General features: G+C 34.1%; 1 protein-coding gene across 11 annotated transcripts in view; it reads right to left on the bottom strand.

Moving 5' to 3' along the window:
* Positions 1-17,275, bottom strand: part of ANKRD12 (ankyrin repeat domain 12) — a 125,638-nt gene that overhangs the window by 34,517 nt on the left and 73,846 nt on the right. For 10 of the 11 annotated variants that reach the window (XM_040632711.1, XM_040632710.1, XM_040632719.1 and 7 more), the window contains one exon: positions 14,415-14,562. In XM_040632711.1, coding sequence (XP_040488645.1) covers positions 14,415-14,562 — 148 coding nt within the window. Of the gene's footprint in view, positions 1-6,793; positions 6,874-14,414; positions 14,563-17,275 lie in introns of those variants that run through there. The other variant, XM_040632721.1, reaches the window with a different exon arrangement.

Below are 17,275 nucleotides of genomic sequence, written 5' to 3'. Positions count from 1 at the left end.
GGGGAAGACAGGTGAAGGTAGTTAAAGGGTACAAATTTCCAGTTATGAGTAAGTTGTGAGGATATAATGCACAGCATGATGACTATAGTTAACAACACTGTATTGTATTATTTGAAAGTTGCTAAAAGTAGACTTTAAAAGTTTTCACCACACACACGAAATTGTAGCTATGTGAGGCCATGGATGCGTTCCCTAACCTTACTGTGGTGGTTCCGTAGTATACACATATATCAAATTGTTACACTGTACACTGTACACTTACACAATGTTACAGGTCTATTACATCTCAATAAAGCTGCTAGAAATAAAAAAAATAAAGGAAAAACAGCCATGCTGTGACTACCTTAACTGACTACAAACCTGTGAACTTGATTAGATTTTCCATCTTTATAATAGTAAATACAAACAACATTTTTAATTTAAAGATTACAAAGCTACAGTATGATATAAGTATGGTTCTTAATATATCATTTAAAATAACTGGACATGTCTAAACGTGCTAACCTTATTTCAGATTTTCACTATTTTTAAAACTAATGTTTATAAAGTGTACTCTGTGCCAGCTGATAACTCTACATGTACTCATGTATTACTTCATTTAACCTTTGTTTACCACACCGCCATGAGCTTTGTACTGTAATCTCTATTTTAGATGTGGAACTTAGTACATACAGGTTAACTAACTTGCCCACAATTAGAGATCCAGGGATCAAATCTAGATAGTATGGAATACTAAGATCTGAGCTTTTATTATTGAACAACTATTTCAAAAAGAGTAGGAAAAAATGCTTTATGACTTGATTTCCATTACCAAAATATCTACAATGTTGAAAGCTGTATATATATATATATGTGTGTGTGTGTGTGTGTGTGTGTGTGTGTAATGTACTCAAACAGAACTAAGTATTCTTTTAACACAAGGAATATTACTTTAAAAAAAGAAAAAGCAAACTTTACATTTGGAATGATGTTTGCTTATATGTTATTTTTATTCAGAGATGGGCCAGTGCATAAAAAGTCCTAAGCTATACTTCTTTGGTAATCTTTATTTATTATAAAGATTGTTTTCATTTATTTTCAAGTAGCATTTACTCTTCTTTAATTATAAAAGTAAAACAGTTCATGATAGAAAACGAGAAATAGAGAGATGGGTAAAGAAAAAATCTACCCATAAAATAATCCCACCACCCAAGAGAATCATTCTTCATAACTTAAAGTAACACATTTGATTTTACTTGAATTTAACTAACTTAGAAATAATAAAGGGAACAGAATTTCGGAACTTCAGAGCTGTTCTCTTGACTCTTCTAAATTACCTGACCAATAGACTAGCTCTTGCTGCCATTTCAGAAACGATGAATGTGCTCCATGAGCAGCCCAAAGTCATGTCACATTTTAGCCTGCTTTACAATTAGGCCATGAATTGTTCATATGTTTTATTGTCCCTGGGGTTTTCACTTTTTTTCTTGTTCAGCTCAGACAATATGCCTTCATATCAATAATACCAGACACAGTGAACTCTCAGAATCTAATTTATACAATATGTGTATTGTTATCTACTATTTTCTTGGTAACATTCCTCATAAAGCTGACATTTTGTTCAAAAAGATGCCAGTTGCTCATTGCTGTCACTCTGGAATTTTTCACCAAAATTCTGAGTTAGTCTTTGTATCTTCCTTTTTAGACTTGTATTTTGTGTCACTGAGGAGTAATAGTAATATATGTGAATAATTTTTTCAGAAAACAAATAGAAAGCATGTTCAAGGAGGTTTTTCTTTAGTCTTTACACTTGAGCAATAGTTGGGTGGGAATGGAATTCTAGGTTCAAAACAATATTTCACAGAATGTGTAACTATAGCTCTACCTGTCTTCTAAAACATTTAAGAATGAGAAATCCGATGCCAATCTCTTTCCTTTGTAGGTAACATGTTTCCCTGTGATTCTGGGAGCTTATAGGATTAAAAAAAATCTTTATCCTTGAAGTTGCGATGTATCTAGGTGTGGGTTCCCCCCCCCGCTTTCTTCCTTCCTTTCTATTCTTTCACATTCCCCTTTGATCCACAAACATAAATCTTTCCTTAAAGGACATTTTCTTCAATTAAAAAATTTATTTTCTTCTTAGCATTTGCTCTTTTTGTAAGACGAATACTGTATTATCCTGGGCATGAGTTTTGTTTGTTTGTTTTAAATCATTTTTCTCGTATTTCCAATGTCTTTTTAAAAATGTTTTATACATTGCTCTTCTCTTTGATCTCAAGATCTTCAGCAATGCCCAGCCTGTTCTTTAGTCCTGTACAGAATATCTATTTTCAGTAATGATAAATATTTTGAATTCCAAGGACTTTCCAGGTTTACTTTTTCACAGCAGCCTTTTGTTGTTATGGTTAGTTGACTGATTGCCCTCTAAAGATCTCCAAGAACACAAAGAATTTATCCTTCTGCTTTCTGTATTATTTATATTTTCCAAGATCAATTGTTCTGTTTGTTCATCTTGGCCCTTCTTATCTTTCATTCACTTGACTTTCCTTAAATCTCTGTATTTCCTTTTGTATTGATAAAGGGAAAAACTCATTTCTTCAGCAGTTTTGTGGTGAATCTCTACAAGAGGCCTCTCCTCCTCTGAGAAAACTTTGCAATGATCTGTGGCTCTCTCTAATCCCAGTCTTCTGCTGAGACTGTTGCCTGAAAAAACTGATTCTAAGTTTCAGAAATTCTCTGGGGCATCATTGGAGGAGTACTTCACAACTGTTGCAGGCATCTCACATAGATTTTGGGTTGTTCCTTGCTCTGTATTAAATAGTTCACTAACCACAGCTAATATATTTAAGGACTAATTATATAAGTTATTTATATTATAGAGCCAAAGAAGTAACACTAAAAAAAAATACACCTGCATTTTAGGAAACAAATCATTACAGCTTTCATATCCCTAAACTGAGAAATATACTTTAGAGACTGGGAAATAAAACATCAGGTAATTTTATATAGTCTCTTGTAAATCTCAACGTCTAAGCCACAATATTCCTAAGTAGTGTTTAGGTATTTTAAAGATTTTTATTGTTAAGTGATCTCTACACCCAACGTGGGGCCTGAACTTACAACCCCGAGATGAAGAGTTGCATGCTCTGACTGAGCCAGCTGGGTGCCCCAAAGTTTAGGTATTTTAATTCTGCTTTATAGAAGAGCAGTCATACATTTATTTGGAAATAAGTATGCCATATGAGGACATAGTTTCACTGTATTTCTATAGTAATAGATGTAGGTAAGAGAATTATAGTCAAGAGTTTAGGGGCGAGCTGGGGAAGGAAGAGAATATAATCAACAGTTGAAAATACTAAGTCTAAAAGCAAAATCTACATAGGAAATAAAATCAAGTACCACAACACTCTGTATACTCCCTCACTTAATTATAATTAGTTATACATTGCCTTTCTACTAAAATGTAACATAGAAACTAATTCTATAAAGTATAAATTAATCAAGATTTTTCTCCTAAAAATAAGACTAGTATCACTACAAAAATTTTGATGTCACTAAAGGAAACTGACAAAATCACCCAGTCTCAACTAATTCCATAACATACATATATATATATATATTACACTATTATACTATGTATGTGTGTGTGTATATATATATATATATATGTATAGATATATAGATAGATAGATAGATATATGTACATTACATGGAGGTCCTTTTAACCATGACTAGATAAAACTTTTTCTGTAGACAGGATGGATGATGCAGCTAAGGCTGAACTCATTCAAATGTATGTGTATATAATAACTATTTTTAAAAGTCAAAGATCTTTAAGGGTTCTGCCCAAATGTACCCTTTACAGAGCTTTAGTCTTAAATATTCAGCAATATCTCAACTACCATAATTATGTGACAGACTCACTTTAAGTTGCTAGACACTGGTGGAGATTCAGTTTGTAATGAAAACCATCAAGATAACATACTAGTAACAAAAAAAACCTATTAGTTTGGTAGTTATGATAAATAATTTTACTTACATATTTTGGGCAAATACACATGAAATATCTTGACTACTATATGTACGTGAACTTCTAAGAGGGATATTTAGCAGAATATTATTTAACATAAAATTTAAAGACTTATGAAATATTCATTTGCAGACATCCAAAAAACACCTCAGCTGCAACCACAATCCTCCACTTATTTTTCTGATATACGATCAAGTAAAAAATATAGAACTGTGTAATTTTTATAGACACTGCTTAAAAATGAGTATCTACAGTAAATGGTAATTTAGTTAATTTTGTTTCCTTTTTCTCCACTTAACAAACTTTGACATATATATTTTTAAAATACACTCCATGTAGAATTAAAAATTCTTAAGCTTTGAACTAGGTTGCTATAATTAATCCACATAAGACATATGATAAAATCTGTATTAATTTGAAAGTACTGATTTTCAAATAAGAGAAGTGTAGAGTTTTTTTTGTTTGTTTAGGATTCAGGAAGAAACAGCTGGTGATATTTAGAAGAAAGTTTGAAAAATTAAAATTCAGAACTCTGTGTGTAAAGTGTACCATGTATGTCACAAAGCAGAGGAGAAAAAGCAGAGCATGCGAAAACACTATGCAAAACACTATGGAATTTCTTCTGGTTGGTCATTAAAGAATATCTCATTGCCTATCATGCTGTATGCTCAGCCCTCTGTACATAATGGTTATCTAAGTGTCTTTCATTTCTTCTAAGCACTGGTACTAGAGGAATATGTGAAAAATAAAGGGTGCTAACCACCCAACACTGTGCTTGCTGCCACTCAACAATTTGAGAAACAGATTTAATCAAAGAGGTTGCTAACAGTCCTAACAAATTAAATAAGACTCTTGGGTTATAAATGGATTATAATTTTCCACACTTGACCTAACCCACTTCCTAACATTTATACTGGAAGTGATTTAAAAATGCCATTTGGAAAGCAAGAAGATAAAATATTCTTTACATCTTAAACAGAAGAATCCTTAATTTTAGATAGACTAACGTGCAAACTCCTTTACCCTTTAAAATGCTCTATCAAGTCTCAATTCCTAATGATCAAGTATGTTGATATATATTTTAACTCTAAAAACATCTTATGTATTTTCTTCCTGTAGATATCTTCATACCTCTAAGGTTAAAAGGTTTGCTTTAAAACTTCCTAAGGTGATGCTTCTTCCTATGGTTAAACTGTTAACATCGCATATTCCATTTAATAAAAATTTCTGGTAATTTTTACTTAAATAATTGGGTTTTTTGATCTCTTGATTTATTAACTGTTATAATTCCATATATGCATGTATCAACCAGTCATATTTTCATAGCTTCTGAAATATAAAACTGAGGAAGTGAGTTTCACAAATTATGACAATATATTTAGAACAGTTAACAATTTACTATTTTAATATTAAGAAAATAAGGCTTCAAAATACTGGTCATTTTGTGTATTTTATGACACAGAAATGTACTCAGTAAACACCAGTGGGTAACAATATATCACTGTCTTTTTAAAAGTTTCTTAATCTGTTTTACAGCAGATGCTAAAATGTAGCTCATCTATTTACTATAACGGAGCATCTCCTTGCCTAAGCTGAAATATCCAAGTGAGCAAAGTTTATAGCAGCTGCTTAATAAACAAGGCCAGATTTCTGGTGGTCAACGTAAAAGAAAAAGGTGAATAACTTTTTTGACAATGACTGGCATTTTCAATTTTGTTCACTGGCCACTTTAAGTAATAAAGTCAATGTCTGCAAATTTGCAACAGAATCTCTACTTTGGCAATTAATGAATGTCGGAAAGTACTGGGGGGGGATCACTGTGTGACACAGAGTTACCCACTTCTCCATCACCATAATTATGTTTCATGAGCATGATATGGCTCTCTGAATATGACTGAGTCCTCAGCAGGGTAGCAAGAAGCAAATATTTGTAGCCAACACCATTTTTAGACAGAATTTCTGTGCAGGAAGATAATGTGGAATAAGACTAGAAAAAGGGCAGAAGCTGGCGGGGCGGGAGGCAGGGAGGAAAGTCTAAAGAATTATGCAAATTTAAAAGTGCCACACATTTGTATACAAATAAGCTGTACTAACTAGGACATGTATTCCTGCAACAATATCATAAATGTTTGATATGGATGACATAGGACAGCTACTCAGTGTCGTCCTTGAACTGAGGCCAGTCTGCAAATTGTTTATTACTAATCTGTGAAGAAATAAGGAGCCTGCACCAAAAATGGAAATCAATTATGTCACTAGAATATTGTTTAGTTCAGCTGATATTTACTCGCAGCCTTTTTTCCTCTTTGATAAAGGAAGGAATGCATTGATTTACATTCTTGCACAAGTTCCTTATCTTGAGGACCAGTAAAAGTTTGTGGAACAGCTACCTTGACCTGAGTAGCACTGTCATAAAGCACAATGCCTAATGGAATAAAACATACTTAAAATGTTACATACTTAACACCTTTATTTCCTCCAAATTTATTAATTTCTAAAATTCAATGTCTTGGTTATATTCTCTAACTTGGCAACACTTAAAGTGTATCTGTCACATGGATGATGTGATATACCAGATGGGTAATGATGCTATCGGGCCTTATACATACAAACATCTATGGGCAGTTAAATTAATTCTCGATTAAATAGTAAAACATTCTAAATTTAGATTGGATGAAGTTTGAAAAAGTTAAGTCTAACAAGGACCTCATGTAAATTAAGCAATAAATTGGGTATTTTCATCAGTCTTTTTCAGCAACTCCAAAATCTTCGTATGATACTTACTGATGATTTTTGCATCATTTCTTGAGGGACTTTGATCAAGCAATAATTCAGGCACATTCATCATGTGGAAAATAAATATTCTGAAAAATCAATACATAGTTGATGAACACATGAAACAGTCCAAATCACTGAAAATCAAAAAAGGTTCTAGAAGATGTGTTTCACACTAATTGAACATTTAAGTTCAAATAAGATACTTTCCCTTTTCCATGGGAAAAATTTGTTGTAGCATCTCTTTCTAATGGAAAGTTTTATAATAAAACCTTCTTTTTACAGCTACTGTTTTCTGAGGAGACTAGAATTATAGAGTTTGTAGCCATAATCGGAAAATTAACATATCATGTAAAAATTTTCTAATTTTCAAATCTTATTTTCTTACTTTCTTATGAAAGCCAATGTAATTTCAGCTATTATGGTCTTGATTTCATATAGCACAAAGATATTCAAATGACTTGCAGCTTATAACTGGTAGATGGATTTACAAATATTTTAGAAGTAGAAACTGACAGGGGTAGGTGGATGATTATGTTAATATCTCTATTTTCTTAATCAGCTGTATCTCTAGTACTTAAATAATGCCTAACACATAATGAATGCTCCAAAATAGTTGCTGAATAACTGAACTGAAGGAAAAGGAGGAAGAAGAGCTTAGGATGACTAACAAGTGACATATGTATAGCTGAATGATGCTATCATCAATTGAGACAGGAAAAACAAGAAAAGGAGTGTAAATGGAAGAAAAAGAAGTTCTATTCAGTGCTGCTGACTTCTGTGGAATTCAAGCGGTAATATCCAGAGGGCAGCTAAATATACAAGTTTGAGGCTTAAGACAAAGATAGAGCGATATCTGAAAGGCCTCACCACACTGATGATAATTAAAACTGTGAGTGTGGATGAAATTTATCTGTGAGAATATGTGTCATGAGAAAAGAGTCCAGAAAGTAAAATCTTTGGAAAAACCAACACAGGGCTGTATGGGAAAGAGGAAGAAATGAAGATGAGATTCTATAAGGAAACCGAGAAGAAACAGTTCAGGAAACTAGATGAAAGCCAGGAGAGAATTACATCCCAAAAACCAACACAGGAGAATTTTAGAAAGAACGTGGTCAACACTGTCAACATGTACAGAAAGACTGAAAAGACAGCTAAGGGATCTGGCAGTTAGAAGATCATGTGTGATGTTAGCAAACAGATTCAACAGAGCATATTTAGCTAGGTATATATCCTTTCAAATTCTGCTCCACGCTTATAAGATTTTACACAAATCACGTACATATACAAGCATACACAGAGGTTTTAAAACATTGTTCATTTTACAGAAAAGAGATATTAAGATTATTTATCTTGATTTTTCTAACTCAAAAACATTTTATGAAAATCTCTCCAAGTAAGAGCAGTAAGAAATGCTATTTTACATGGTTGTATAATAAATAGTCCACTGTGTGGCTAGCTACCTCAATTTATGCAACCAATCCCTTATATCACTATATATTTTTTCTTTTGCCACTCAAAACAGTGCTGTAAATAAACATGAGATACTCCCAGAAGTGTCATTGCTAGATCAAGGAGCATATGTATTTTAAAAAACGTTTTTACCATGGTAAATTTTGAACTTACACAAAAGTAGACAATGTTATACTGAACAACCATATCAGGTACCCATCACTCAGCTCCAACAGCCATCAATGCTTGGCCAATCCATACCTCTATTCATCCTATCCCTATATCATTTTGAAGCACATCCCATACACTCTACCACTTCATCCAGAAATTATTCAGGGCATATCTCTAAAAGATAAGGGCTCTTGTATTTTGTTAGCTGTTGTCAGACTGTTTTTCAAAAAAATTGTGACAATTCATATACCTCCCTTTTTATCCCTTCTCCTATTAAGTAACTTTTATAAGTTGTTGGCTTTATTTTTCCAGTATTCCTTCTTTTAAAATACAAGAAAATACACATATTGATGCATCTTCTAAATGCTTAAATGTCTGCTATTATCTTTCTTTTACCCTGTCATGTGGAATAATACCTTGGTCACGTACAGAATAATACCTTGGTCACTGTTATGGTGCAGTTCTTTTCTCTCAAGATTCTACCTTCCGCTGTTACAAGTTAGAAGTCCAATGCCAATGTGATAACTTGTTACATCCAGGAAACTGACCAATATATGTCTGGGGTATGTGTTTGCATTTTCATTAAACCATCCAGAACTCACTGACCTTTATCACTGATGGACTCAGGCTATCTTCAGCTCAGGAAAATTTTCTTCTATTTGTTTAATTGTGGACTATCCTTCACCGGTTTCTTTTTTCCCTTTTAAATTCCCATAAATATTATTCACATGTTAGATCTGTTAGGTCTCCTCGATCTATTTCCTAAGTCTATTATCTTTTCTTTCAGGATTCTTCCGTTTTGTATTTTTGCTGTACTGTGAGCATATATTTTACTTGATTTTTCCAGTCTCATAATTTAAGTCCTAACAATGACCACTCTTCACTGGAGTTCTGCTTACATAATTGTGATTTTTATTAGCTGTACCTACATTTCCTTCGGTGTTCACTTTTATCATTCAAGTTATCTGTCTCCTCTAGTAGCTTTATTTATTCTGTTGGTTCAGAATGATCCTTCTCTTGAATTTGTAGGCCTCTCTGAAGGGCTGCCTTTCTTTGTTAGCAACTGGAACCCTATGTTGCAGTGGTCAAAGCAGCAGCTTTTCTCTGAGTAGTGGAAGGTAAAGTGGCCTTCACCCTTGGGACTGCCAGTTAGCAGCTGAAGTACCAGGAGGAAGGCTCTCTGGTGTTTAATTATAGGTCTTTTCAAACTTTCCTAGTCTCAGTAATGGATGAACTCAGCCTACGGGTTCAGCTACTCCCTGGATTTGTGGAGGTTGAAGAAGAGTCCTGGCATAATCCCTAAGGGCCAATAACCCCTCCCCACCAAGTCAACAAATATTTACTGAGCAGCATTTATGTACCACTTAAGGAGTTTGTATCTATTGGATGGTGAAGAGATGAAAATAGATACTAAAAGGAATGTTGCCACCTTTACAATTTTGCCTATAGTTTTAGTTTCATTCATTAACATTACCACTACACCAAATACTGCTATCAACCCTTTAACCAACATTATATTTTTCTCTCCTTATTTACAACCCCCTACCACCCATCTCCTCTTCCTATGATCAGTCCCACTTTTGGATAGGTGATAGTTAAGTAACAGCGCTGATCATTTCCTAAGTGAAATAAAGGAACTATCACTATTGCTGCTCCCTCTCAAAACTACCACCTATTATCTTACATATCATCTTAAGAATTTCTTATTATTTAAGAAACCTAATATCCTGGATCTTCTATGTGCCATTTATTGTGACTGAGTTTTGCACAAAATTCCCCCCGGAAAAGTATAAATCACCTGGTAAATACATTTAATTTTTTAGTCTTTACTCCTTTTAAACATTTTAATTTTTTCCTATGGGTTATACTTTTTCATTTTCCTGCAATCTATCTCTTGAAGAACTGGAGCTGTTTGGGTTTCCCACAGTCTAGATTTTGCTGGACGCAGCTCAGCACATCTCTCTAACCTTTGTATTTCCTGCAAGTTGCAGCTGGACCCTGAGAACTGAGAACTGGTATTCTTTCACTGGGGGCACGCAATATTTTCTTTTTTTTTAATTTAATATTAGCAACTACTGATCCTCAATGCTTAGATATATTAAGTAATTGGGGGTTGCAAAACAGTTAATTTTTTTTTCCTCATTCTTTTGGCTGGATTAATCTTAAAAGAAAATACTTCTCCTCACCTATAATGAGGTCATCCAATGATAAAGTTCATATAGGAAAGGCAAAATAAATCATTTTTTTTTCTAGTTCTGCCTCATTTTTAAGATAACAAATTAGTTCTCTGACGATGAGTTAATTAAAAAATTTACCACTATAGAATCATGCATTTAAACATAAATGATGGGTTTTAAATATTTGTAATTAATACCCTTATTGAAACTCAAACTATCCCATCTCTTGCCAGTGTGAACTGCTCCAAGTTGTCTCCTAAGGTTTTTTGACAAGGCTTTGACAGTTTCCTTTGAATCTGTAATGACAAGATGTTTCAAGCTTATCATATATTTCCTGTCCCAGACACAGAATCATCCATTTTTTCCGAAGAAGTCCTGGTTTTCTTTTAATAGAAAATTAGGAATGATTATTGCTTACTGTCTTAATGTCATTACTTTTATATCTTTTCAATGGACAAAGCAAGGAAATTTTATGTATTAATATATATTCTGAATTTCATTTGGAATTAATTTCAAACTCACAAAAAGCTAGAAAGAATAAAATACTAAATATTACATATCCTTTACCCAGATTTGCCTATTATTGTTATACTCTCTTGTTTTGTAATTTGCATTCTCTCTAAGCATGTATATATACATTTTTTCCTTTGAACTGCATGAAGGAAAATTATATACATCATGGCTCTTTACCCCTATACAGTGAATATTTCCTAAGAAATAAGTATTTCCTAAGACATAAGGATAGTCTTTGTCACCACAGTTTGGTGTCAACTTCATAAATTTACATTGATGCAACACATTTAATCTACTGTCCATTTTCCTTGTTAAATGTCCTCTATAGTTACTTGCCCCCTCCAGTATAGGATACAGCCAAGGAACAGGTACTGCCTTTAATTATTATCTCTTTACATAGTCTGGAACATTTCTATTGCTTTATGACACTGACATTTCTTAATCTTTCATGGCACTGGCTTTTAAAAAGGAAAAAAACAGAACATTCTTCATGGTTATGCATTCACAGCCAGAATGCTACAAAAGTAATGTTATATCCTTCTCACACTATCCCATCTGAAGGCACATGATGTGCATCCGTCCCTCCTTTGATGATGTTAATTTTAATCACACAGTTCAGGTGGTGCTAAATTTCTCTTCCCTATTATCACTGGTTCCCTGCACCCTCCTCTCTTGTAAATGTGAAAAAGACATGTAAATATCGTGCTCTTCATCAAAAAAATCCCCTCTAGATTATCAGCCGTTAGTGATTCTTGCCTAATCATTTTTACCATAAAAGGTGTAAATGAGCAGGCAGAGGTGGGAACTGACTACAAGAGGGCTTAAGGAACTTTCTGAAGTGACGGAGATAGCAGCTTGATAAGATTGGATTATACAGGTCTACACATTTCTCAAAACTCAGAGAATGTTTTATTAAAGAAAAGAATTATTAATTTCACAAGTATAAATAACAATTTATAAATTATTAAATAATAATACATAAACATTGAACTCTAGTTAATGAAATGCATGCTGAAGTATTTAGAAATGTTTGCAACTTATTTTGAAAGGGATCAAAAAAATAAGATGGACTGTGCGTAGATGGATAGGTATGTGATAATGTAATAAAGGAAATATAGTAAAAAGTTAATAACTAAAAAATGTTGTTGGTGGGTACAGGGTGTTCACTGTGTAATTCTTTGAGCTTTGCTGTATGTTTGAACATTTTCATAATAAAATACTGGGATTCTAACTTCTGTACAACAAAGGAAATCATAAACAAAATGAAAAGGCAACCTAGTGAATGGTAGAAAATATCTGGAAATTATAGCTCATAAAAATACCTAAAACATACAGAGAACTCATACAACTCAAAAGCAAACAATCCAATTAAAAAATCGGCAGAGGATATAAATAGACATTTTTCCAAATAAGACATACCTATGGCAACAGTATAGAAAAAGATGCTCAACATCACTAATTATCAGGGAAATGCAAACCACAATGAGATACCCCTTACACCTGTGAGAATGGCTATTATCAAAAAGACAAAAAGCGTTAGCAAAGATGTGGAAAAGATGTAGAGAAAACAGAACCCTCGTGTACCGTTGGTGGGAATGTAAATTAGTGCAACCACTATGGAAAACAGTATGGAAGTTCCTCAAAAAATTAAAAATGGAATTACCATAAGATCCAGTAATTCCACTTCTGGGTATTTATCTGAAGAACAAAAAAACACTAACTCAAAAAGATATATGCACCCCCATGTTCACTACAGCATAATTTACAATAGCCAAGATATGGAAGCAACCTAAGTATCCATCTATGGATGAATGGCAAAAGATATGCATATGAATATAATAAAATGTTACTCAGTCATAAAAAAGAATGAAATCTTGCCATTTGCAGTAACATGGATGGACCTTGAGGTCATTATGCTAAGTGAGATAAGGCAGATAGAGAAAGACAAATACCATTATGCTCTCAATTATATGTGGAATCTAAAAACAAAACAAAAAACCAAGCTCCTTGATACAGAGAACGGATTATTGGTTGCCAGAAGCAGGCGCGAGGCAAAATGGGTCAAAAGGTACAAACTTTCAGTAATAAAATAAGTTAAGTCATGGGAATGTAATATATAGCATGGTGACTACAGTTAATAATACTGTACTGCATAGTTGTAAGTTGCTAGGACAGTCGATCTTAATATTCCTTATCATAAGAAAAAAAAAAGAAAAAATCCTGTAACTATGTAGGATGATGGATGTTAACGAGCCTTATTGTAGTGATCATTTTGCAATGTATACAAAGATCAAATCAAGTGGTACACCTGAAACTAATACAATGTTATGTGTCAACTATACCTCAAAAAAAAAAAAAAAAAAAAGGTAAAGGGTAGATCTTTCGGCCTCAAAACTATTACAGGTGTTGTTTCATTGCCTTCTGGCAATGGCTGAGATGAAATGAGTATTGTTTGATTTTTATTCCCTCGTGTATAAGAAGTAGTATTACCTAATTTCTTGTAGAAGGTCTTTAAAATTTTGTGAGAATATGGCCAGTTATGATTTTTTTTTTTTTTTTTTAAGTAGGATCCACACCCAGTGTGGAGCCCAATGTGGAGCCCGAACTCACAACCCTGAGATCAAGACCCGAGCCAAGATCAAGAATCAAATGCTCAACTGACTGAGCCATCCAGGCACCCAGCCAATTATGATTCTGAATCAATTCTTTTTCATTGATTTTTGCCTGAAAACATTAACCCTTCCAATCTGCACACAAGACTTTCCTCAATGCAGGAAATTTTGTTACATTTTTAATTGTTTATGTTTAAAAGAAAATGGAGTATGCCAAAAGTTTTCTCAAATATTCTTTTAGATCTCTCCTTTTTAAAACTGTGTTTGTAAAACTGTGCCCTATGTTGCAACAACGACCACAGTTCAACCACCTAAATCAAAGAAGTAAAAATGCAAAGATGACTCATTAATGCCAGGAAAAACAGGAAGGGTTTGGTTAGTAGCTCTCTAATTTATAAAAGAATGAAAGAAGTCAGAGTAGCACTGCTGATAGCTGTTAATGGGGAAAGGTTCTGCAGTAGACTTGAATGCGATAGCAGTTTGCAGGGCAGGGGAGGGGGGTGTCATGAAAACAGGGCAAAGACATTATGTTTTCATTTACACAGGGGACATGTACCAAATACCTAGGTTACTAAATTCATCATTCTTAATAGCTAGCTAGCATTACTCTAAGGAACTCAAACATTTTATCTATTGTAAAGCAAAATCAGAACGTTCTACTAAAGACCATGTCAAACAGTTGAATATAGATTATCTGAAACGAACCTGTGTAACTTTCATCATCATCAGATAAAGGCACCTCTCTTTTTAGCAGCAATTCCAACTCCTCTGTCTCTGCTACATCCACTGGACGCTCCCCGTGTTTATTAGCTTGAAATGGATTTCCACCATGACGAAGTAACAGTTTCACTATCTGCAATATTAAACAGGAGGAAGATTAAGTCTCTTCAGAGATATGTATCATTTCAACCATTCTCTTGAGAACACAACATCCTTCTGCCTCATCTGCTCTGCCTCCCTTCCTCAGTGTCTATTCTAAATCACGATTGCTCTCTTCAAGTTCCATTTTCATTGCCATCTACCCTCCATCCGATGATCTTATCTACTATGAAAAATTTCCTCCTTAAAATTTAAGGTGGGCTCTTTGGGCATTATATCTCATCATTTTTCTTCCTGTTCCATCATATGTTCAACAAATATTTACTGAGGACCTAATTAATAAAAGCACTATTCCAAGTTTCACAGATAAATCAATGGACAAGAATAACATGCTTCTTGGCCTCTTATAATGTGTATTCTAGAGGGAGTCTCAAAAGAGGTATCATCCTTCTCTGTAAGGCTAATATCACTACCAATGCTCTTAATCTTCTGGAGATTTTAACTATCAGGAACTGACATGGATTTATTCAGAACTAATAAATCTTAAAGTTTAAGGCCGTCTCTTTCATGGTCCCCTTACAGTGCCCTGGATCTAATTTTGTATTCATTACTTTGACATTTTTCTTAAGCCCTTGTCTCCCCTACCACGTAAAGTAAGCTCTGGGCTCCACAAAACCGGGATGTGCCTGGTTAGTCATCATTTCATTTCTTTTGTCTGTTGTTTTTATCCTCTTCCTTCTATGTCTTTAAACCTCTTTGGCTCCCTTCTAGAACCCAGTCTTTCCAGCTCATGTCTCTCTCACCTTAAAAAAAATGGCAATGGGGGCGCCTGGGTGGCACAGCGGTTAAGCGTCTGCCTTCGGCTCAGGGCGTGATCCTGGCATTATGGGATCGAGCCCCATATCAGGCTCCTCCGCTATGAGCCTGCTTCTTCCTCTCCCACTCCCCCTGCTTGTGTTCCCTCTCTCGCTGGCTGTCTCTATCTCTGTCGAATAAATAAATAAAATCTTTATAAAAAAAAGCAATAAAGAAATGAAACAGATAAAATAAGAAATCTATCTTCCCCTCCTCTAGCTAAATCTGTCTTCTTTCCTTTACAGTCAAGCTTATGAAAATATACTCACCCTTGCAGCCTTGACTTTACTGGCTCTTCATTCTTTTACCTACAATTATGCTAACATCAGTCCTGTTGGGTCTCCCAAGATCTGTAAAGATCTAAGCCAATGACTGTTTTCCCTAGGGCTCTGCCCTTGATTGACTTCTCATGCTCCAGTCTACATCATCTATTTGGCGCTCTCCCCCACTATGTTCGAATGTGATTAACAATTATGCGATCCATTTATTTATTTTCATTCTCCTGCTTGCTCTTTCTCAGCCCTCTTTCTTGAGCTCAAAGCACAAACATTCTGGATATATCCAGATGAGTATATTTGCATTTCAATGCAACACCTGAAACCAATAGGTTCCAAACACAGTTCATTAAACGTGCACCTTATCCTTTATCTATTTCCATTCTCAGTGACCAGCACCAAAATATACTCAGTCACTGAAGCCAGAAGGCTGGGAGTCATCACTGATTCTTGTTTTTTTACTCATCCTCTACATCAAATAGGTGGCCAAATATTATTAATTCTGCTTCTTCACTGTCTCTTCTTGTTTTCACCTTCTATTTCCGTTGACATTAGTGTGTTCCATCACATGTAAATTTAACCTATAATTAACACATTTCTCCCCTTATTCTAGACCACAAACTTCATGAGTGATCAAGTATTTGTTCCCAACGCCAATTCTATGGTGTTTTCTGGTTTTTAGGAAATAAATCATGTCTTTTTAAAGAAACAATATTAAACAAAATATTGTAAATTAGGAATTTCTAACATGAAAAAATACTTAAGAATAATGGAGACTCATATTGAATAATGGAACATTTTTTCTGGACTATGAAAGAATAAACTATCAATGTAGAAAATCTGAAATATAAGAATGTATAAAGAAAATAAATTACTCATGACCCCAACAGTTAATATTTTATCTCTCTCTTTGTCCACTAATTTTTATCAAATTACATATGCTTGTGATTTTAAAAGATCAACTAGCTTTTCAAGGCCACTGGTAAAGAACAACTGTCTCCAAAACATCTCTCCATATACTTAAGTAACAGATTTGAGTTTGCTGCTTCCGTATTATTCAGTTTTAGGCATTGCCTACTGTCTTAAAATGTAAGATGTGGATTCAGCTGTCTTTCACCAACTCTCATCCCCTCTCCTTCCATACACATACACTCCCCTTCCTCCTAGCTTACTAATATAGTTATGTATTTCTTGTGCATTAGGACTAATAAAAATGTTAAATCAAGCAGTGCACTATGACTAAATTTCCATTCTTACACTTTATTTTCCCCATGGAGTTAAATGTCTTGATTTTTCATTTGCTCAGTTTTTACATAATCATCTTTAATTCATCCCCCATTCTGCTGTAAGTACAGATCTCTCTGATTCAATACACCATCACTTTTTTTGTTGTAGGTTTCTCCAAACCTTCTAATGTGCTCTAAAGTGGACTGGATGGCCTCTAGATTTGCTTTCCAGCTGTTACTTCCCTTCAATCCTATCATCCCAGAAATACCCTTCCCTCAATTTTCTGTTGGATTCTTTAAATCCTATCTTCTCTTCTGATTTACTCCCTCATTTTGCTGAATCACCAACTCCAGAAAATTCCTAAGTAAAGATTTTTTACATGTCAGGAAA

This window comes from Ursus maritimus, unplaced genomic scaffold, assembly GCF_017311325.1.
Source record: "Ursus maritimus isolate PB19 unplaced genomic scaffold, ASM1731132v1 scaffold_18, whole genome shotgun sequence".
NCBI lineage: Eukaryota > Metazoa > Chordata > Mammalia > Carnivora > Ursidae > Ursus > Ursus maritimus.
Note: the sequence above shows the minus strand (reverse complement) of the source record. Positions and strands in the feature narration are given on the sequence as shown.